Here is a 23844-nt window from a genome sequence, read left to right as displayed (position 1 = left end):
GCTGACCGTCAGGAGCCTGAGAAGCTACTGTAAATGTGTCCAACAGGGAAGCAAAGACGGGAGGGACTGCAGAGGGTCTGTGCAAGTCCATTTGTAAACGTTCATACTACCTCTTTTGAACCTCTGATGCTTCGCAACCATCCCATCTGAAGTGTTCCATCATACGTACCACTGCATCTCCAAAGGATGACTCCACAAAAGGAAAATTGGGTACAAAGAATTCTCATCAGATCCCAAGATCAAAGAGTATTTGTGAGGAATATGCAGATTCCCACTCATCAGAAGGATCAGAATCCCTTGTTCTCAGATTGGGTGGAAGACCAAGGTAAAGCAGGTGAAGAGAGAGAATCTCTGTGGAGGTTTCAGAGCCATGAGGGCATTAAACAGCCCTTGAGTAAAGTCTTGCCACTCTGGGGGGATACTTGGCTACAACAGCCACACATTTAGTTTTCAGTTTCTGTTTTTAAGATAACACCAGCATTGATAAAACTAGAAGGCTCAAAGCCCTGCTTTGATTCAATGAGGGTACCAGGCACCTCTTCCCTAACATTTGGAGAATCCTCCTAGGCCACTCAGATATAAATCAGCCATGGTTCCTTCTGTACATCTGCACCAGACGTATGCACAGCCCCAGCGGAAGTGCAGTTAGACAGCTCTGTCAGCCTCCAAATAGGTCACAGAGGGAACAGACGTTGGCACTGGACAGTCCTCAGGTTCTTCATCCAACCACACGGAGACATTTGGTGAAGGCCGGAGAGCAGCAGGATCAGTATATGCCTTTTTGGCTTTTTTCTTAAGTGGTGGCTGAACTTTGGGATGGGCAGATTCAGCCATGGTACCCTGGGTCAATAACTTTAGATGCTGGTTTTCTAAACAGAGAGGGATAGGAGAAGACTGCAGTAGGTTTTAGGGGCAAATGCCTGACAAATCTCACACCGTGTATGGTCATGTGTAGAATCGGTCTCCCACACTCATTTTCCTTTCCTGGAAGCCATGAAAACAAATAAGGAGAAAAAAAGGAAGGGACTCCAATGAGGCACTTATCTGTAATAGGCTTTGTATAAGGACCAGATCAGTGAATAGCATACAGACTGAACTCAGTAGCTGTGTTCAGACTGGCAGCAAAGTTCTGAGGATTAGGCGTCCGTACATTGCACACATCTTGCGCCTTGCACGTAGAAAGTACATAAGACATACGATGCCTGTAGGTGTAAAGGCTCTGGTATACTGTCCAGACGTTGGGATTTACTACAGAGGATAGCATATGTGTAAAGAATACTGCAAGAGTAATAAGGAAGGACAAATACTGCAAGAGTAATAAGGAAGGACAAATACTGCAAGAGTAATAAGGAAGGACAAATACTGCAAGAGTAATAAGGAAGGACATCAGTTAAGTTTGGGCAGTACAGTGGCACAGCAGATAGTATTGTTGTCTTACAGCAGGAGGTTCTTGATTTGATTCGTGGCTGGGGTGCCTTCTGTGCAAAGTCAGCATGACCCCCCCCCCGTATTTGCATGGGTTTTCTCCAGGTGCTCAGATTTCTTCCCACATTCTGAAGACATGCAGTAGGTGGACTGGACACTTTAAATAAGCCATCAGTATTAGTGTGTGTGTGTGTGTGTGTGTGTGTGTGTGTGTGTGTGAATGTGTGATGTGGAAGAACTACTGCGGCAGGGCTAGCCACCCAGCAGTGTAAACCTTGGCTTGAGATGATTGTCACTGCTGAAGTGACACCCCGACCCCATGTGCAAAAATGGGGAAAAAGGGGTTGTGGATGGATCAATTAGACTACCCACAATAAGGGAGAACATCTTGGAGTTTGTCCTTACTAATGTGAGGGCATCTTGCACCATTCCCCAGTGTATCTATCTTACTTATTAGGTCTGACAATAAAGCAGTCGCCTTTGAATAAAAAGCAGATCCCTTCCACCAAAGGTACATTTACAAATTTCTCCAAGACAAACTACCTAATCCTAAATGATGCATTGGCACAAGCTTCAAATCTCCACCACCAATTTAACTTCCCCTGAATATGCATAAACCTACAACACTTACTATATCAGCATTTAAACAGCTGTATCAAGTAGGAGCAAGTGCCAGGCAAACCCCAGAAACAAATACACAAGGTAGAAAGTACAGTTGTGTACACTTAACATAAATGTAGATGTTAGGGTGTATGCACTGTTGCAGTCATTACATTTGGGTTATCTGCTTGCGGGTAGCCCTCAGTTGGCCAGATTAACAAAGTCTTGGGTCCTGCGTCGGTTGCTGTCCCTTTTTCCATTACGTCAGGTTATCAGGGGTATAAAACATGCAGCCGACGCCATTACATCAGTTTTTCTTGCCCCAGATGTCAGGTGCCCCCCAATGGGAAGCAATTAAACATAAAAGCACAAAGATATACCTCCAACAAAAAAGCAAATACACCAAAAAGGTAAAGCATAGTAAAGGAAAGTAGAGGTATAGCCAAAAGAAGTTAGGGGGCTGGAGGGAGGGTAACCAGGACTGCAACAGTGAATACACTCTAACATCTACATTTATGGTAAGTGTACACAACTGTACTATGTTCTTCGTGTTTCACTGTTGCAGTCATTACATTTGGGTAGATTCCCAAAGCTATGGTTGGCAGGAAGAATTTAGATAGCATTAGGACCAGCTATAAGGCCCTGCAAGACTGCAGTGGAAAAGCCAGCTCTGGATTAAGAGAAAACTGGCAAATGATAATGCTTGGTGAAAGTATGTACAGAACTCTAGGTAGTAGCTTCTAGGATGTCCCTGGTAGGGACGCCTCTGAGAAAGGCTGTAGAGGTAGATGCAGCCCTGGTGGAGTGAGGTCTGATTCCCTGGGGGATAAGTTTTCCATGGTGCTTAGAGCAGAAATGAATGCAATGGCTTATCCATTTATAAATGGTTTGCTTTGAAATAGCCTTCCCCTCTGCCCCTGGCAGCAAATGCCACCAGCAGTTGTTCAGATTTCCTTTAAGATTTAGTCCTGTCAAATTAGAATCTAAGTTGTCTGTGCACATCTAAAGAATGCAGTATCCGTTCCCCTTTATTCTGTGGATTGGGAAAGAAGGTTGGCAAATGAATGGACTGATACACACCACCTTGGGCATGAAGAATGGATTGGTTCTGAGGGACACCCTGTCCGCATGAAAGACTATGAAAGACTCCACTGCCATAAGGGCCTGTAATTCAGATATCCTTCTAGCTGAAGTGATTGCTAAAAGGAAAGCTGTTTTCCAAGAAAGAAATTTTAAGTCTGCAGTAGCAGCTGGCTCGAAAGGAGACAAAATTAAGGTCCCAGGCTGGGGTTGGAGCTCTCCTGGGTTGTCTCAAATTTTTGGCCCCTCAGAGGAACTGCTTGAGCAGTGGATGAGAGAAGAGGGGAGGTTCTGTGTTATAATGAACTGAAATGGCTGCGGTGTGGATTTTAATGGAGGAAAAAAAAAAAGACAGGCTCTTGTGAAGCATCTCAGTTAAGTATTGTAAAATCTGAGGTAAATTGGGTGTTGCTGTGCTCATCCTCCGAGATTGGTTCCAGGCACAGAATCTTTTCCATTTTTCAGCATAAGATTTTCTAGTAGTAGGCCTCCTTGCCTCTAAAATTATATCCATCACAGGTTTGCTGAGGGATGGTAAAGGAGAGATTAAGTAATTAGCCAGGCTGCAAAGGTTCAGTGTTGGAAGGTGAGGGCGCAGAATCTGGTTCTCCTGCTGAGACAGTAGGGAAGGAGTCTGAGGCAGGTGCCATGGAGATAACAGTGACACACTGCGGCGGAATGGGTACCAGTGTTGGCGCGGCCAGTCTGGAGCAATCAAAATCATCCTTGGTTTGTCCCGTTTGAATTTTAGTAGTACTTTGGAGAGCGGGGGGGGGGGGGGGGGGGGGTTGCATAGACTGATAGTTTTTTTCTAGCTGAAGGACAGAGCATCCACTTTCCAGGCTTGTTTGTGGGGAGTCCTTGTGCAAAATTTTTCCAATTGGTAGTTCTGGGGAGAGGCAAACAGGTCTATATCTAAGCTCCCCCATTTGCTTGTCAACATACTGAAAATTCTTGGTTCCAGTTTCCACTGGTGTGGGTTCATGGGGTTTCTACTTAGTCCATCTGCCAGTGTATTTTACTTTCCTGGCAGGAATTGAGCTTGTAGGTGCACATGGTAGCTCAAGGCTGTGTTCCACAATGCCATGGCTAGTCTGCAGAGGGGGTAAGAATGTGTACCCCCCCCTGCTTGTTTATGTACCACATAACCGTGGTGTTGTCCATCTTTACCATTAGTTGTCCTGGAAGAATGTGGTCCTTGAAGGCTGTCAGAGCATTCTGTACAGCTAACATTTCTTTTTGATTGATATGCAGGTGCATTACTTGGGTTTCATTTGCCCTGAATGAACTTCCCTGCCAAGTGAGCCCCCCCGTGCATAGTCCGATGCATCTGTTAGGGTTTGGGCGGCAGGGAGTGGTGTGAAAGGTAGCCTGCCCCTTGTTTTGGTGACAGGCCTCTGCCCACCAAAGGAACTCTAGGCGTAGGCAAGGTATGATAGGAATCATTGTTTCTAGCTCTTGAGAATGTTGACACCATAAGCTTTTTAGATACCAGTGTAGTTTCCTCATATGCAGTCTTGCATATGGAATTAGAAGACTGCAGGAGGCCATGAACCCCAAGGCTTGCAGTATTTGTCTTGGAGAGAAGGGTTTTTGTGGCCACTTGTTTGAAGTAGGTTGTCAAATGAATTTGCTTTTCTGCCGTGAGGTAAGCCATCTGTGAAGTTGTATTCAAGCTTGCTCCCAGGAATATAATTTGTTGACAGGGTACCAGGTGTGATTTCTTTTCATTTATGGTGCACCCCAGACAAGTTAGAACCCTTTTAACAAAGGTCAGACTATTCAAAAGTATGTCTTGGCTTTCTGCCTGAATTGGACAATCGTTTAAGTATGGGTATATTTGAATATTTCTTTGCCTGCAAAATGCAACAACTAGAGCTAGGCACTTTGTGAATATCCTGGGCGCAGTAGATAAGCCAAAGGGCAGTGCAAAGAACGGATAGTGCATGTAGCCTGCTTTGAAGCGTAGGTATCTTCTGCAAGATTCCCTGATTGGGATGTGCAGGTATGCTTCTTTTAAATCTAAGGTTGCCAACCAGGCATCTTTGCCTAGCATAGGAAGTAATTGGTGAAGAGTCAGCATCTTGAATTTTGGAATCTCTAAAAAGGTGTTTAGAGTAGACAGGTCCAGGATAGGACACAATGAATAGTCTTTTCTGGGTACCAGGAAAAGTCTTGAGTAGAAACATTGTCCCTTTTCCTCTTCTGGTACCAGTTGAATAGCCCCCATGCTTGAGAGAAAGTACTTGCTTTTGGGCCTCTGACCACTGATTTGGGGGTAGGTCCGGCCACCCACGGTGTTGGCAACGTGTGGAGTGAAACCTGTATCCTTGGGACACTATATTTAAAACCCATTTGTCCTGGGTAATGAGTTCCCAATTTTTTGCATGAAGAGCAATCTTTCCCCCCAAAGGGGCAGTCAATAAGTGCTTGGAAATTTTAAAAGGAAGTCATTGAGACAGTTTACCATAGGGGGGAGTCTTATTATTCCCAGACTTGGAAGTTGAGGCCCTCCACTGCTTAGTTCAGCAAGTCCCCTGGGACTGAAACCTGAGGTTTTTGCTGCGTCTGGGTTTGGCTTGAGAAGAACTGGAATGGGCTGGAAAGGACCAATTCTTAGAGGGCCAGAGCCTACTAAATCTAGGAGGCTGAACTTGTAAAAAAATCTTTTAACAGCTTGCATAGATTTAGCTTCATCTTCCATCTTTTTAAGAACTTCCTCAGTCTTGTTGCCAAACAGGCAGTCCTGATTTAAAGGAACATCCAACAATTTAGTTTTAACATGATCAGGGAATGATTGCTCCTTAAGCCAAGCAAGCCTTCTGAGCACAGACCCAGTAAGAGGCATCTAATGAAATAAAACCACATCGCAAAGTATGTTTTCCAACTTGTTCGGCAGAATGCATCGTTGAATTCTTTATTTTCCACACAGTCAGGAATCAACAACATTTTCTGTTTAAGCAGTCCAATAACATGTTGCTGATACTTTAACATATGAAACTGGCAGTTTAAAGCCCCAATGGCCAAGGTTGCAGGTGTGTAAACCTTTTTACCCCATTTATCCAGCGCCCTGGAGTCTCTATCAGAAGGGGTAGGATTTTTAGCAGTAGAAGCCTTAATGCCCTTGGGCCCCTGTGAAACAGTCTCTGGATCTGCAATAGGATTTTTGAAAAGGAACTTGTGGGACTCTGGGACCTTGTAGTATCGTCAGGTTTTCTGGGAGCAGGAGGCAGGGAATCAGGGGCCAAACTAGATTCCAAAAAAGCATCAACAACAATGTCTAGTACAGGAGGACTAGCTAAAGGCCCATGCTGAGGTAGGAGTGAGAAATCCCTAAGCCTCTTTTCTGAATCAGAAAAATCCTGGCTTTCCCAGTGGAAATGCTCCCTTAGAGTATGCAAGGTTTCACCAAAAGAAAAATCCTCAGGAGGGGAAGCAGAGGGAAGAGTCTCCTCTGCATCAGAATCCTCATAAGTAGATAAGGGCAAATCCAGATCATCAGAAGGTCAGAAAAAAACAGAATCCTGATCAGAAGATTCATAATTAACTTCAGTCCTAGACCTCCTAGAAGGGGGGGGGGGGGGTTGGCTACCCCTGATTAGAGTTATTAGATCTTCAGACACTCTTATCATTTGTGTTTTTAGGCATAGAGGCCTGAGCATGTGGCCTGGGCGTCGGATTTAGGCCTAAGTAATGAAGGAGACGTTGATTTAATATGCAAGTCTGTAGGCCTGAATACACTCTCAGAAGCCGGTGCCTGCACTGCGGCTCCAGATCCATCAAAGGTAGAGACATCCGCGGGTTCCATAGTTGAAGCATCTCGCGGCATACTGGACTCCGAATGGGTCTCAGTAGAGGCCAGCAAATCAGACGTAGTGGGCATCAGGGGCTGCGAAAACGCCTCACTGGAGTACCGGCGAACTGGTGAGTGGCTTAGATGTGTCGTCGGCAGTTTTGGACCTCGGCTGCCTGTCTTTATCTTTGCGTTTTTTCGGAATCCTGGTAGTCGGATGGCTAACAGATGATATTTCTAGATAATTAAACAGAACCAAAATATTTAGAGGCGACAATATACCGACGACGGATAGTGCGCTGATTAAAGAAAGCACAAAACCGACAGCAAGGTAAGTCGTGGTCAGGGCCTAGGCAAGGAATACAGTACGAATGAAAATCTTTGAGGCATTTGCTTTACACAAGTAATGCAATTAAGTTTTACTGCCATCAGGAAGGAGCAAGAAAAAGTTTCCCCAACGGGGTACTTAGCTTTAGTTGAAGACTTGAATTCCGAAACTCGAAAACGAAAATTTTAGGAGTCGGCCAACCGGCACTTGCGAACTGCTTCTGCTTCAGGCACCTCATGGCAAGAATGACTGATGTAATGGCATCGGCTGCGTGTTTTATACCCCCGACGACCTGACGTCATGGAAGAAGGGACAGCAACAGACGCAGGACACAACACTTTGTTAATCAGGCCGACTGAGGGCTACCTGCAAGCAGATAACCCAAATGTAATGACTGCAACAGTGAAACACTAAGAACATCCAGGACAACAAGCTTTACAATAAAAGGAAGAGAATTTTGGCCAAACAGTAATTTTCAGAATGACTAAGCCCTCAGTACGGAGACAAAACTCAGGAGCTTAATAAAATCCACCACATCCAAGTTTGAGGCTACAACAGCTACCCAAGCCAAAGACCATCCCAAGGTCTTTTTTTTATGTTCATAACCTCTAGAGAGCAATGCTACCTACAGTGAGGCTGAAGATATAGTGAACCTACTGGCCGATAAATTAAACACTAACCTTAGCCCCTCCATCTTTCCCGCAAGATATACCAGAAAAGTACAGTTTTGTACCTACCATAAATGTAGATGTTCGAGTGTATGCACTGCTGCAGTCATTACACTTGGGTTATCCTGCCGTCAGGCAGTTCCCCAGTCAGCCTGAGTTCTAAAGTCTTGGTCTGGCGTTGGTTGCTGTCGCCTTCTCCCTGAAATCAGTGCGACAGGGGTATACAAGATGCAGCTGACGCCATTTTCTTCAGTTTTTCTTGCCCCAGATGTCAGGTGCCCCCAAAAATGTAGGCAATTCAAATTGCTAATAAAACATACATAAGAAAAGCAACATCTTTCAGTTACCAGCAAATACTCCCCATCGGTAGTAAAGGGTAGAAGACAGGTACGTACCAGCAAGTAAGAGGGGAAGGAGGGAGGGTAACCTGGACTGCAGCAGTGTATACACTCGAACATCTACATTTATGGTAGGTACAAAACTGTACTATGTTCATCGTGCTACACTGCTGCAGCCAGTACACTTGAGTGGAATCCCAAAGCTGAGGTAGGGTGGCTGGTTCAATAAGGCATTAGGGGGTGGCTATAAGGCCCTGCAGCACTGCAGTGGCAAAGCCGGCTCTGGATTTAGAGTATAGAGGCAGACGGTAATGCTTGGTGAAGGTATGTACAGAACTCCAAGTTGCTGCTTCCAAAATGTCCTTGGTAGGTACTCTCCTCTGAGGTAGGCAGTTGAAGTGGCTGTTGCCCTGGTGGAGTGAGATCTAATGCTGTTAGGTACAGGTTTCCCATGGTGTGTATAGCAGAAATGTATACAGTGTCCTATCCATTTTGAAATGGTCTGTTTTGAAATGGCTTTTCCCTGTGCTCCTGCAGCATATGCTACCAATAATTGCTCAGATTTTCTGAAAGCTTTGGTGTTGTCCAAGTAGAAGCGTAACTGTCTGTGTATGTCCAAAGAATACAGTAGTCTCTCCCCTTTATTCTGTGGATTTGGATAAAAAGTTGGCAAGTGAATAGTTTGGTTTAGAGCCACACTTGATACCACCTTTGGCATAAACGTAGGGTTAGTTCTTAAAGACACCCTGTCTTGGTGGAAATGATGAAAGGATCCACTGCCATTAGTGCCTGTAATTCTGAAACTCTTCGTGCTGATGCTATTGCCAGGAGCAGAGCAGTTTTCCAAGAGATATATTTTAAATCTGCTGTGTTAGCTGGCTCAAAAGGAGGTGACGTTAATTTTTCCAACACGAAGTTGAGGTCCCAAGTTGGAGTAGCTGCTCTACAGGGCGGTCTTATGTTTTTAGCCCCTCTGAGGTACTGTTTTAGCAAGGGATTAGACAAAATTGGTGGACCCGCGTTGTAATGAGCAGAGATGGCAGAGGCGTGGATATTGATGGATGAAAAGGAGAGGCCTTTGTCCAGCATCTCCGTTAAATATTGTAGTATCTGAGGAATATTTGGGACAAGAGGGTCAAGGCTGTGAGCCTGGTTCCAGGCACAGAATCTCTTCCATTTATCCGAATAGGCTTTCCTGGTACTAGGCCTTCTGGCCTCCAGAATGACATCCATAACAGCTTTGGAGAGAGGCATTGCTTGCTTGACTAAGGAATCTTCCATGCAGCCACGTTTAAAGTCTTTAGCTGGCCGTGAAGTATCCGATTGTTCTGCTGAGTCAGAAGATGTGGGATTTGAGGCAAAATCCAGGGTGGTCCTTGTGCCAAGTTCTTTAAGATTGGGTACCAGTGCTGGCGTGGCCAGTCTGGGGCAATCAGGATCATCTTTGGCTCTTCTTGCCTGGCTTTTAAGAGTACCTTTGGAAGGAGAGGTAGTGGTGGGAAAGCATATACTTGTAGGTTTTTCCAGCTGAATGACAGGGCATCCACTTTCCATGCTTGTGGATGGCAAGTCCTTGTGCAGAATTTCTGTAGCTGGCAGTTCATTGGGGATGCAAACAGATCTATGTCCGGGCTCCACCATTTTTGTTATCATTCTGAATATTTGTGGATCCAATTTCCATTTGTGGGGATCCATGATGTTTCTGCTTAAGTCGTCTGCCAGTGTGTTTTTCTCTAATGGCAGGAATTGTGCTTGCAGATGAACTTGATAGGTTAGAGCTGTGTTCCACAAGGTCATGGCTTGTCTGCAGAGGGGATGAGAGTGAGTGCCCCCTTGCTTTTTATGTACCACATAACTGTGGTGTTGTCTGTCTTTAGTAGTAGTTGTCCTGGATGCAGAAGGCCCTTGAAAGCTATAATGGCATTTTGTACAGCTAGCATCTCTTTTTGATTGATGTGAAGATGCCTTTGTTCTGCGGGCCACTTGCCCTGAATACATTTTCCTGCCATGTGTGCTCCCCAGGCGTAATCCAATGCATCTGTTGTCAGTGTGTTTGCCTGGCTGTGGGTTGAGTAAAAGGCTGTCCCTTGTTGAGGTGACAAGCTTGAGCCCACCATCGAAACTCCTGTTGAAGGCAAGGAATTAGTGGTATAACTGTTTCCAAACTTTGACCGTGTTGGGACCAGACACTCTTTAGGTACCATTGTAGTTTCCTCATATGCAGTCTGGCATATGGAATTAGTAGTATGCAAGATGCCATGTAACCAAAGGCCTGCAGAATTTTTCTTGCAGGGAGTTGGGTTCTTGTTGCCATCAATTGAAAATATTGAGTCAGTTGTCCTTGCTTGTCTGGCATGAGATAAGCCATCTGGGCCGTTGTATTCAAGCTGGCACCCAGGAATATTCTCTTGTGAGGGCACTAGTTTTGATTTCTTTTCGTTTACTGTGTACCCTAGGCAACTTAACTTTTTTTTACAAACGCCAGATGCTTTAGAAGAATGTCCTTGCTCTCTGCTTGAATCAGGCAGTCGTCCAGGTAAGGATAAATCTGAATTCCTTTCTGTCTGCAAAATGCAATTACTGGTGCCAGGCACTATGTGAAGACCCTGGGCACAGTAGATAAGCCAAAGGGCAGTGCAGAGAATTGGTAGTGCATTGAACCAGCTATGAATCTGTGGTATCTTCTGCAGTTTTGTCTGACAGGGACATGCAGGTATGCCTCCTCGAGGTCCAAGGTTACGAGCCAAGCTTTCTTGCCCAGCATGGGAAGAAGCTGCTGTAGTGTCAACATTTTGAATTTCGGAACATCCAGGTAAGTGTTTAGAGAAGAAAGATCCAGAATGGGCCTCCAGGCTTTGTCTTTTCTGAGAACCAGAAAGAGTCTCGAGTAAAATCCTTGTCCTTGCTCCTATGGTGGTACCTTTTGAATAGCTCTCATGTCCATGAGTGCTGTAATTTGTTTTTGAGCCTCTGCCCATTGATTTGGTGGCAGATTTAGCATTCCTTTAAAATCTTGGCAGAGTGTGAAAGTGGAACCTGTAACCTTGAGATACAATGTTGAGAACCCATTTGTCTTTGGTGATCATATACCAATTGTGATAGAAAAGTGCCAGTTTTCCTCCCAAGAGGGCTACCAAGAGAGCTGTTTGGCAGCTGTAGTGGGAAGTCATTGGGGCTGTTTTTTTATGGTTGGGACCTGTCTTCCCCTTCTTTCTAGCCTGATGCACCCCATTGTAGAGGCCTGTAAGAACCTTGTGGTTGACCTCTACCTCCTGGACGTCTGTATCTGCCCCTTTGAGGTCTGTCTGTAACTGGAAAGGACCAATTCTTTGTTGGCCAATTTCTGCTAAATCGAAGAGGCTGAACCTGTAAGAAATCCTTCACCGTTTGCATAGATTTTATCTTATCCTCCATTTTCTTTAATACCTCTTCTGCTTCAACTCCAAATAACACATCCTGCTGCAAAGGTGCATCCAATAGTTTTGCTTTAACATGATCTGGTAACGTATGTTCTTTTAACCAAGCATGTCTTCTAATGACAGAACCTGTAACTGCTGCTCTGCAGGAGGCCTCTAAAGAATCAAAACCACATTGCAAAGTATGTTTTCCCACTTGTTCAGCTGCATGCAATAAATCCTGCATTTCCTTAAAATTAGGAGGATCTGAATCTGGAAGCATTTTTTGTTTCAACTGAGACATCAAAAATTGTTGATATTTTAGCATGTGAAACTGGCAATTTAAGGCCCTCATTGCTAAAGTTGCAGACGTATATACTTTCTTCCCCCATCTGTCTAATGCTCTGAAATCTCTGTCAGAGGGGACTGGATTCTTTGCTGATGAGGCCTTAACCCCTTTGGGTCCCTGAGAAATAGTTTCAGGGTCAGCAACAGGGCTTTTATAAAGAAATTTGTGAGTCAGGGACTCTGTAGTATCTGTCAGGCTTAACTGGGGCTGGAGGTAAAGAATCAGGATTTAAGCTGGATTCAGTATACACATCATCCACAATATCTAACACTGGCTGAATAGCAAGGGGTCTGTGTTGAGGTAATAAAAGGAAGTCTCTGAGCCTTTTCTTGGATTCTGAGTAATCCTGGCCTTCCCAATGGAAATGTTCCCTCATGGTATGTAAGGTTTCCCCAAAGGAGTAGTCAAGGCTGATGGAATCGATTCCTCAGCATCAGAATCCTCATAAGGGAGTAAAGAGTATCCTGGGTCTGAGGATGAATCTGAAGAGATGGATACCTGGTCGGAGGAGTCATAGTCTGCATCCTGTCTAGGCCTTTTATCAGGAGGGGGATGGGACTCCCTGATCAGAGTGATTAGGTCTTCGGCCATTTTGTGCATTTGTTTCTTAGGCATGGAGGCCTGTCCTGGAGAATGCTGTATTTGTTTCTTTGTTTTTAAAGGAGGTTTAGACTTAGCAGAAGATTTAATGCTTAACTGAGTAGGTCTGAAAACACCCTCTGAAGCTGCGGGTTGTTCAGCTACTCCGGATCCCTTTGAAAGGTTAGTTTCAGTAGGCTAGAAATCTTGTGCGCCCAAAGGCCCAGCCATCTCCACGTGGGAGTCAGAGGCTGCCTGTGGTTCTAAAGATGCTGTCGTCAGGGGCTGCGAAGGCGCCTCGCTGAAAACCGGAGAACCGGCGACTGGCCTAGAAGAGGCTTCGTTGTCAGTTTTGGGCCTCGGATGCCTATCCTTGTCTTTGCACTTTTTATGTATTCCGGTCGTCGGAAGTTCTGACGGCATGGTGTAATTGAATTTTCTTCTAAAATGTCGGGCAAAATCAAACAGACGTTTAATAGTGCACTTGTTAAACCTAGCACAAAACCGACAACCAGTGACGTTGTGGTCTGGGCCTACGCATGGGATACAATAAGAATGGAAATCCTTATGAGGTATTTGCTTCCCACAAGAAATACAGTTATTAACTTTTACTGACATCGGTCTGAGGCAAGAAAAAGTTTCAACGGGGTACTTAGCTTTGTAGAAGACTTCGGTTCTGGATTCGGAATGAAAATCTCAGGAGTCGGCAGACCGGCACTTGAATTGCTTTTGCTTCGGGCACCGCGCGGCAAGAAAGACTGAAGAAAATGGCGTCGGCTGCATCTTCCCTGTCACACTGACGTCAGGGAGAAGGCGACAGCAACCGACGCTGGACCAAGACTTTGGAACTCAGGCCGACTGGGGAACCGCCTGACGGCAGGATAACCCAAGTGTAATGACTGCAGCAGTGTAACACTATGAACATCTGGCTCATCTCCAGCTGTCACTCAAGACCAAGTCCTAAAAGCGCTAAAAGAAACAGCAAAACATATCACATGGATGAATCCTGAAAACAGCAGCAGATGCATTTTAAAACAGCATGAAGCAAAATTTAGCCACTCCTTTACTAAAGATCTTTCAACCTCAACTGTTGTACACGTTTTGTACCAAGTGAATGGAGAACAGCTATAGTCATTCCCCTGCAAATGGGAGGACCTTCCACAGACCCAGGCAATTACAGTTCCACAACATACACCAACCTCGTACGCAAAGCCATGGAAAGACCTATGCAGCTAATCAAAAAGGACAGAGAAGCTCCAAACACTAGACCCATCTCAGTTTGGCATTTGTCAAGGGTAGGTTATGCTTACTCAACCTGATGAACTTAAAAAAAAAAGTCAGAGCTATGGATGACGGTAAAAACCACACACATAGCATACCTCCAGCTGGCTAAAACTTTTAAACACAACCCCCTCTCGGGGAAAGTAGAAAAGCTAAATAAACCGTCATCCACTTGTTGCCAAATGGCTCACAGACAAGATGCAGGAAGTCAAAATATGGGAAAGTTACATCCACAAAGAGACCAGTCACAAGTCCCCCAGTGTTCTGTGCTGGGACCTCTCCTGTTTGGCATCTACATCTCTGAAGTAAAAGCCAATACCAAAGAGCTCTGGCTGATTAAGCTTGCAGATGATTGCAAAGTAGGAGCAGTCACTGAATTCCCCAAAAGACATCAGCCATCCTGCAGGCAGGTTTGTCCTGAATAAATAACTGCTGCCAAAAATCAAGGACTGAAACTAAACGCCAAAAAATGCATTATTGTATCCTTTGGGAAGTCATTTACCATGAGAACTACCACACTGACAATACACCCCTAAGAGATTGGCCAGTTGGTCAGGATTTGCGAGCTTATGTGGATAAGTGACCTAACTTTTGATCAAGATGTGTTTACTGTTGTAAGACAGTCCTATATTGCACAGCTTATAAATAGAGAGAATGTGTCTAGATCTAGAGATGTCATGTTCCCCCTTACTCCACTGTAATTAGGTCAGTCATGGAGTATCATGATCCCTTTGGCATGCAACTGTCCAGATGTGCAACAATTGAACATCCAGAGAACTTCCTTATTAAAAAGGATACAAGGCCTATACAATATATCCTACATGGACTGACTCAGTTTTGTTACTATACTCTTTCCTACAGACTGCTAATAGATAACTCATGGCTTGTATAAAAAGTATCCTCCGACCCAATACTGATGGAGTTACTGGACATCAGCAAGTGAAATGTCATCAAAAATATTCGGTCTAGGGAACTAAACTTCTGCTGCAGTATGAACTGAATGGTTTAGAGTGACAGGTTGATCTCTGGAACAGACTTCCCATCCAAGTAAAACAAAGCTCATCCCTGTCTATATTCAAGCACAACTTGGAACTATGGATGAGAAACAGACCAAGTACCCCAGGCCAGCCCAGCCCCTGTACAACTAATGGACAGAAGCAGCTAAATGATTTATCCAACGCATTGGTCCCTTTAAATTGATCCCAGTTTTTCTCACTAGGGTTAATATAATTACTGACCATGGAATGGGAAAGGACAATCAAACACAAGTGGGATAGGTTAATTCAAGCACCAAAAGGAAAAAATGGTGAGGCTTAAAATGGCCTACAAGGGCAGCTGGCTTAGAATTTACTTACGAGCCTATAAAGCCTGGATCATCAGTTTCCTCATCCTGAAGTCCACGACCTTCGGACCAAACTGTGGAAGCCCTCCTAAGCTGATAAAGGGGCAGCGTCCTCTTAAGAGGAATGGATATGCCAAGCAGCAGCAGAAGGGACAGACATTATAAAGACCTTCTGTGGTGGTCAACTGCTGGTTTCCTCTTGTGGAAGTTCTCAAAAGACCTGCCCAAGATGACAGCCAGGATTGATGGTTTACAGAACTAGGAAGGGCAGCATGAAAATTAATCAGTCTGATGAATATCAGAAAAGGAGGGAGAGATGTGGTAGGCACCTAGAGTGGAGTACTCCTCACCCTTTATCTCAAGACCTAGTTTCTCAGTGTACTAAAAAGTACGGGACAGTGCTGGCACCCCCGGAACTGTAAGCCAGACGCACTGTTAGATTCAAAACCTGCACTAGGCCTGACACTGGCATCAAGGACACTACAGATGCATCATTTTCCCAAGAGAAATTTCATTCAGTGTCACCTCTAAGCACTAAAGAAATCAAAAGGGTAAGCATGGGGATAAAACTCCCAAATCAAGAAGGGACCAATGAGCCAGCATTAGGAGAATCCAACAGCTTCACTAGAGCAGGCTAGACATTAGCACCAACTGTGGGAAAGAAAATGGTGGCACTGGAATGTACCCTACAAGGGAATAGAGTGCTCCTCTCATGACCTCTTCATGTCAGAGGAATCAGAGCTCAATCCCTTGTTAATTAAGGGGGAACTTGCAAACCATCTCAGACAGACCTTGTAGAAGAATCTGACAGATGCTTGGTCTCCAACTACCCCAGCATCAGACTTGCCCGCCAGTCCTCACAGTGGGCACCTTCCACAGCAGTAATCCGAGACATCAGGAACATCTCCAAGTTTTCCCATTATCTGCAGGTACCTGGGCAAACAGCATTTTACTCCAAGGTCCTCACCAAACAGCAAACACAGTGCTAGTGTGGAACATCTAGAGGGTTTCAGTTTATGTATCAAATGTGTAAACTTTTCCCCAAAACAGTTCGGGAAGAGAGAGCTGTGCAATTGACAGAAAAGAAAAATGAAAGTGGGTGGCAAAAAATGGAACAGACACTAGGCATGTTACCCTATGCCAGCAAGTGACACCGTGGCATATGGGAAAAAGAAATGGAATCGCCCAACCACACAAGCTTCATCAAGAAAAAAAAAAAAAAAAAAAAAAAACACATTTAGAAATTGGCTAAACTGGGCATATCAGAAGCAGAAACCCCAAACATTCACCTTCTGGGGGGGGGGGGCTTTCAAAATCAGATCTACAACAACCTGGGGCGGACTGGTGGAGTTGGGTGGGTTTGGATTTCTTGAGAAAGAAGTTAAAGGAGTTTGAAAACACAAGTCAACAAGAGAGGCGATCTAGATAGAAGAATCCGCTGCACTTTCACCAGATGCGAGACGACCGAATCCAAGAGAGAGACAATGTTGCACTTAGGGGGCACCAAAGTACTGCTAGGGGGGTAAGGACTTTCAAAGGCTAAGGGCAATTCACCATTTTTTTCTTTACTGCCACAACATGCCTAGTGTCTGTTCTTGAAGTAAAATCTAGACAAATTCTAGGAAATTGTTTGTATGAAGCTAAAAGCAACAGGAAGCAGAGGGGGAGACTGGTAAAACAAAACAAAACAAAAAAAGATGCAGCTATAGTGACCAAAAATTTACTTAAGACTGGAGCTGATCCGTGAAGGAGATAAAGACAGAAACAGCTGTTGCTAAAATAGAAGGCCCAGAAATCAGGAAAATTGTAGCCAAGTAAGTTTGTCTCTCATACAGATGAGCTCGCTGCTTTGCTTGGCTTTCTTAATTATTCTCAGAAGTGACCTCTTTGTGCCTGACAACAAACCCCCAAATAAAAAGAAAGCGATTGCTCTGCTTGCATCATGTAAAACTTGCAAAGAGGTGTCATGGCTTGGTCCAAGACTTGTAAAGATATTTCAGAAGGCGACTGCAGGCCAGAACTAATTTGTTGTACTTAGACTTCGAAAGCCAAGGCAGATTCAGTTTACTATGCTGGCACGCCATGCTTAACAATAAAGGAAGGGTGATGCCAGGACGCCAGCACTGTGTACACTGAAGACCAAGTGACTTTGGCCACTCATTCTCTCAAGGAGAGGGCATACGGTTGTTTATTAGTTATGTCCCCCAGTGGATGCTGGGAGTGAAGCTCAGGAGTACTGCAGGCACACTTGCTGCAGTGAAGGCTGTATGACACACACAGAACATCCTTCCTCTCTCTTTTTGCAAACTTAGAAAGGCAGTGTGACATGGAAGATGGTAGTGTGGAGGGAATCAGTATTATAGGTGGACCTAAATAAAGCCACAGTTTCAAAACAGTGAAGTTCTAATTGTAGAAAAAAAACAGAAGGCAGATGCAAGGAGCATCGTTTAAAGTATGAACAGTTCAGAATGCACCAGCACCAACAGATGACTGCTGAAAGACATTTGGCATTGCTCGCAAGTGTTGTGCTACAAGATCACAAAAAACAAGCAAAAGTAATGTCTTTCGGCTTTTCCCAGTTAAGGGTCGCCACAGTGAAACTCCGGTCTGCTTATGATCGGCAGTAGATTTTTATGGTGCCGAGGTGCCAGCCCAACGTCCAACCTTCAACGAAGGCACACTCATTCACACACGCACCTACCTGCATGTCTTTAAATGTCACTCGACTGCGAGGAGGACATGCAGACTCCACACAGAAGGCGCTCAGATCACAAAAAAAAAGAAAGCTTTCAAAAGAATGCCAATCTGGCACTTTTGAGGTGTGTGTAAATAAATAAAGAGAACATTTGCTCAATGTGAGCTATGATGGTATCTACAAACAGGGAGAAACATACTACAAATGTGTGAACAGCAATAACCAAGCTAGGCAGTTCAGCACAAATAAGCGTTGCTGACAAAAAAATCACTCAGGAAGCAGTGAATGGAGTTAAAGGAATGTGAATCAACAATAATAAACCCCTAAAATGGGGAAGCTTACTTGTCTGAGAGGTACAGTGCTCGGGGAATTATCTTCTTGTAGAGTTTTCAGAGGTGATCGTCCATTTCCTGAAGAAACCATAATTAGTTTTGAAGTCTGTTTCTTTGACTTGAGTTTGCCGCTTCTTCTACCTGGTGAATGAAGACAAAAACTTGTTGTGAAATACCTACACTCTCCAGTCCATAAATGAAGTTATGTACTTACCATAATGATAGATCCTCTCATGCCAGTCAGACTGATACGACACATGGGTCCTTGAGCCCCAGTCCGGATGCAATCCGGCCAATTTAGTGCTCCAGCCTCAAGCTCTTCCCCTTTTAACCCCAAATGTCTTACTCCTTCTAGAGTAACTCAGGTTGAGCTAGGCACTTATTTTAAGCAAATCTGTACTGCCTTTGACTCAGGGTAGCAATTTGTAGAGACAACGGTGGGGGGGGGGGGGCAGGGAGGATGGGTGATATCATATTGGATGGACTGGAGTGAAAGGATCTATTGTTATGGTAGGTACAAAACTTTCACATCATATTCATTCAGTCCATCTGATCCAACATAGGTTCATAGGTTGGTACTAGGCTATTGGCCTTGGGGCCTATACAAGCCTAGCCATAACAATTCCCTGGATATTTCTTCCCACAATATTTACTTCCCTGGACCACTGTCCAGCAGGGAGAATGACATGATCTCCGGGGCGAATTTCCCATCTCCCATCCAATCGTCAAGGTTCCTTTTGAAGCTGGCCAAGGAGGCGCTCTGCTTGACATGTATGGGCAGTCTATTCCAGAGTATGGGGAGTCTCTGTGTCAGGAACCTATCCCTCCAGCATGTTCTGTTCATTGTGATGACAAGGTTTAGATCCCTGGAGCGTATGGGTGTGCATATGGGTTGGAATTCCCAGTTACTAGACTCCTTGGTAACTTTATGACAGAAGACCTTTCAGGATGGAAGCCTCAAAAGAAGCCCTGGCTGTGGAAATGCAGTCCAATTTGTAATGCTTGCCAAATGTATCAGATGAAGACCAACTGTCAGCCTGGCAAATGTCATCTAAGGACAGGACTCTGCCATTGAGGTAGGAAAATTGCTCTTGTGCAGCAAGTTAATGGCAAAAGACTTATTCCCCGAGGTGCAAAGGAGATGCAGACCAACATCCATCTGGAAAAACATCTTGGAAAACTTTCTGCGTAGCTTATTAGGTGTAAAGGAAACAACTGCTCATCGTTTCAAAAGTAAGCTGTTCTATGAAGCTAGGAGCAAAGTTGTCTGTGAACATCTAAACGTAAGCAAGATGTATTCTCCTTTGTTTTTTTTTTTTTTTTTTTTTTTCAAATTACGAAGAGTGCGAAGTGAATGGGTTGTAGTTGGTCTCAGAGGCTGCCTTTGGGAGAAAGAAAGGGCAATTCAAAGTGTAACCCTGTTCTTATGAAAAATGATGTATGGTGAAACTGAAAATAATCCTCACACCCTCCTGGCTGAAGCGACAACTACTAAACAGGTTTTCTGTGACAAGATTTTCAACTCTATATATCTGCACATGGTTTAAATGGGGGTTTTGACAAGGCTTTCCAAACCAAATTCAAATCCCAAGGAGAGGCTGGATCTTTTACGGGAGGCCTCAAATGAAATACACTCTTGAGAAAGGCTTTACGTACCTTGTGAGGGGCCAAGGAATAGTCTTGAAAGCCCACATGGAAACAGGAGATGGCTGACTACCTTGATGTAGAAACTGGAACCAGCTGAAAGATAAAAATGTAGCATCTCTGCTACTGAGGCAGATTCTGCCCATACGGCAACTCTTTTCCACTTATTACTGTACACTTTGCAAGTGGACAATTTCTCAGAAGCCACGAGTATTCATAATACATCTGAGGAAACAGAAGAGTCCCATGTCATTACTAGAATTGGAAAAACAAGCAGTTAAGTCTCAGGTTGAGATCAGAAGGATCCCCAGAAGAGTGAGATTAGATCCAGACTTGTAACCAGGAACCAAAGGGATTCCTTTATGAAAGATTTCAGATGGGGAAATCAAACCTACTTGGGCCAGAATGGGCAACGAGGATAACTTTGCCTTTGCACCAAATGGCTTTCTGTATGAACTTGGTCAGAAGAGAATTAGGGTTTGTATGTAGAGAACCCCTACAGGCCAAAACTGGACATAGCATCCCTGGTGCAGAGGAATGGCAACATAATTACTGCATCAGAAACAGATCACTACAAGCTTCGCCCATTGGTCAAAAATCTCTTGTTACCTCTGGATTTTGGGACCACTCGTGAGGAAGATTTGTGAAGGGAGTATGCATCCATGGTTAAAATGGCTGTGGAAGTAGGAACTTGGAAGTGTCTGCCTACAGCTATCAGAGGGGAATGAAGCTAACAGTTTAGGTAGGTTCTGCATTACTGGGCAATTCACATGGGGAAAGACAAAGGGTCACACTTCTGAAAACACAGACTGAAGTAACCATTGTAGAATTCGTGTGCGTTAGAAGGCAAACTGTACTATGAGGTTCAATGCTGCCATTAATCCTAATATGCTCAGGAACAACCTTGCTAGAGATCGGCTGGAATATAGAAGGGCCTGAAACACTCACCTCAATGTTATTCTGTCTTACAGAATGGAGATTGAGGGGGGGGGGGTAGTAGTGTCCAAAAAGCAGCCCAGAAAAAAAAAACATGCCCTGAGAGAGCTATCAGGATGGATTTTGTTAGATTTACCATGATCCCCAGGGACCCATAAAGCTGAAGATAATCTCTTGTAAGAGGAACTCCTTGGATGAGGCAGTCAGCAGCCAGTCATCTAGATATGGGAAAATTCTGAATCCCAGTAATCACACATAAGCTGTCAATATCACCATGCATTTGGTGAACATCCTGGGGGCTGCAGTGAGACTAAATGTCAGGGTTCTGAACTGAAAGTGACATCTCCCAAGCCCAAGTATAAAAGTCTCCTGGGTTTCTTCTCTATTGTTACATGAGGGTAAGCATCCTGGAGACCTAAAGAGCACATCCATTTTTTTCTCTGTAGGCAGGTAAAAGACTGCACTGTGACCATTCAAAATTCAGTCTTTTAGATGCAAACATTTAGGAGATATAGGTCCAGAATGGGCCAGATGCCCTTTGTTTTCTTCAGAAACAAAAGCAAGAATAAAATCCAGAGCCATGCTGGTCTGGTGGGACCTCCTGGATGGCTTTTTTTTGTAACAGAGAACCTTTGACATAAAAGCCTTTGCCTGACTGGGTGGGACATCTGGCAATGGTGTTTGGTGGGGATGGGGGAAGTTTCCAAAAATGGAATTAGATAACCTCTGGATATTATCCTTCTTGCACATTTATAATTTGTGATGGCAAACCACAAATGATGGTACGGAGATGCACCCCCCCCCCCCAACTGCCTTCAGAGTGGGACAGCTGGGCAACACTTCAGGGATTCTGAAGTTGCCTGTCTGAGAAGCACCCTCTGAATCCCTGGTTCTGGTACAGTGGACGTTCCGGGCCTCTCTGTCTGAATCCGTTGAAGTTGTCTCCTCTGCCATGGTCACCCATCAGAAGAGGAGTCAGCAATACTAAGGGTGAGACTTGCAAAAGCAAAGTTAAATTGAGCACCCTTTTGGTTCCTACTGAAGGTGTGACAAGGTGTCTCAACTTCATTCCTATCAGAGTGTTCTCCCTTGCACTTCTGCATGCAATCTTCAATAGTCTTACCACACAAGGTGGTTCTTTCAAAGGGAGTGTTAATAAAGGACACCTTAAAGTCGTCCAGAGTCGTACAGACACAGTCAAGCATGGTGTCCCATGGTTACAGCAGCTCCAGCTGCCCTCACAGCTACTTCCCCTGCACTATGCAACATGCACATGGAAAGGTTCATTATATTAGACATTGTGGACAGAATAGCCTGCAGTTGTTTCTGTGATTCAGGAATAATGGGGTTCTTCAGAGTCGATACAGCCTGCTGTGCAAGATCCGTCTGAAACCTAGCCATAAGAGTGCCATAGTTCATGGCCCCAATAGCAAAGGGTACTGGATGCATAGACCCACTTTAAGACTTTTGTATGCTCTTCTGATACCTCAGCCTGTGTAGATTTCTTATCAGTATTATCCAGGTGAGAGCTCATCACTCAATCAGTTGTTCCTAGTCTTCTCTCTTTCCATCTTAAACCAATCTTAGAAAATCGGCAATCTTTAGTTATTCCTTTATTTTTCCTATCAGCCACTATTATCCAAAGTCCCCTTTGTATTTTGCAAGTGATGAACAATCCTAAAATATAAACATCTAGTCTCTTACTATCCCCTCTATACATCTCCAGCAGATATGTCTACCTCTGGATATATCCTGCTTCGTTTTTCTGGTGTATAAAATATTTGTGGAAGCATTTCCAGCAAATATCCTAAATTTCCTTAGTTCAATTATCTCCAACTGGCTTTACATAGCATACCCTATCACTCCTTCTCACTCTACAGACAGCAGCCTCATCCATTGTTTCTTCAGTGTTAAAAGCTTTTGGCCTTCTTAGATCCCTAGCTACATTGTATATAATCAGAAATTAGCCTCTCCCCTCCCCCAATTGTCAGCCTCCCCTCTCCAGTTTATAATCTAATGTACAATGTAATGAGGGCCATTGCCTTTGCTGCGCATCAGTCCACAACAGATTTGCAGCCTCTTGTGTTAGTAAGTCATACAACTTGATTGAGTCATTGTATCTTAGCATCACCCATTCTCACTTAAACACCCCCCAACAAAGTAATGCCAGTACCTTAGCTTGGTTTTCCTCTAGCTTAGTTTCCATGTCTTGTTCCCACCATCATGATTTTCTCCCACACCCCTATAGGTAATATTTCTTTTCTCCGTCCTCAAGCCCTCACTTGAGGCATATTAAATGATTTAGTCTTTCTTTTCCAAAACATCTCAAACAAGTCATCAAGGTATCGCCAACACACCTTCTCTTGTACCATTCTAACCCACTTACTTGGGTCCCCTATATCAACATGTAAAGTGAGCAATGTACTGCATATACAAGTAATTTTCTGGATCAGGTACTCCCAAATTCCTTGGCTAAAGTCATTTACTCCCAGCTTAGCCTTGGCTTCCCTGCAAGGAAGTTTCTCATCTAAACTTTTAGTCTGTGCCTAGTTTAACCTCCTGAGGTGTTCCAGAAAGCTTCTCCCAAATACAAGGGTACTGGAGGTACAGGCCAACATGGAAGGACTGTAGCTGACAAGTCTACAGATGACTGCAAACTGGGTGCCATAATAGACTCTCCAGCCGACACAAGCATCCTCCAAAAGGGCCTCATAGAAACAGACAACTGGTGCCAGAGCCATGGCGTCAAGCTAAACGCCAAAAAGTGTATAGTCATCCCCTTTGGCAAAAACAAAGTGCCCACAAATTACCACATAGGTGGTAATCCATTAAGTACAGAAGAAGTAATTAGGGACCTGGGGACCCAAGTTGATAGCAATCTCTCATTTGACAACCACGTGGCCAAAGAGGTTAGAAAAACATTTTATATAGTCCACCTAATCATGAAGGGATTCACATCTAGATCAGGGGAGGTAATCGTGCCTCTTTACTCATCCCTCATCAGGCCCATAATTGAGTACAATGCCCCTTTTGGGATGTACCTTACCAGACACCTGCAG

At 44.3% G+C, this 23844-nt stretch overlaps 1 protein-coding gene across 1 annotated transcript in view; it reads right to left on the bottom strand.

Annotated features, from left to right (window-relative positions):
* Positions 1–23844, bottom strand: part of CDCA3 (cell division cycle associated 3) — a gene marked incomplete in the record, with an annotated part of 365174 nt that overhangs the window by 112199 nt on the left and 229131 nt on the right. Inside the window, 1 exon segment of the mRNA XM_044079607.1 lies at positions 18216–18346. Within this exon segment, the coding sequence (XP_043935542.1) occupies positions 18216–18346 (131 nt within the window).

The sequence above is a fragment of the Protopterus annectens genome, chromosome 8.part0, assembly GCF_019279795.1.
Source record: "Protopterus annectens isolate FY-2018-M chromosome 8.part0, PAN1.0, whole genome shotgun sequence".
In the NCBI taxonomy this organism is placed as follows: Eukaryota; Metazoa; Chordata; order Ceratodontiformes; family Protopteridae; genus Protopterus; species Protopterus annectens.
Note: the sequence above shows the minus strand (reverse complement) of the source record. Positions and strands in the feature narration are given on the sequence as shown.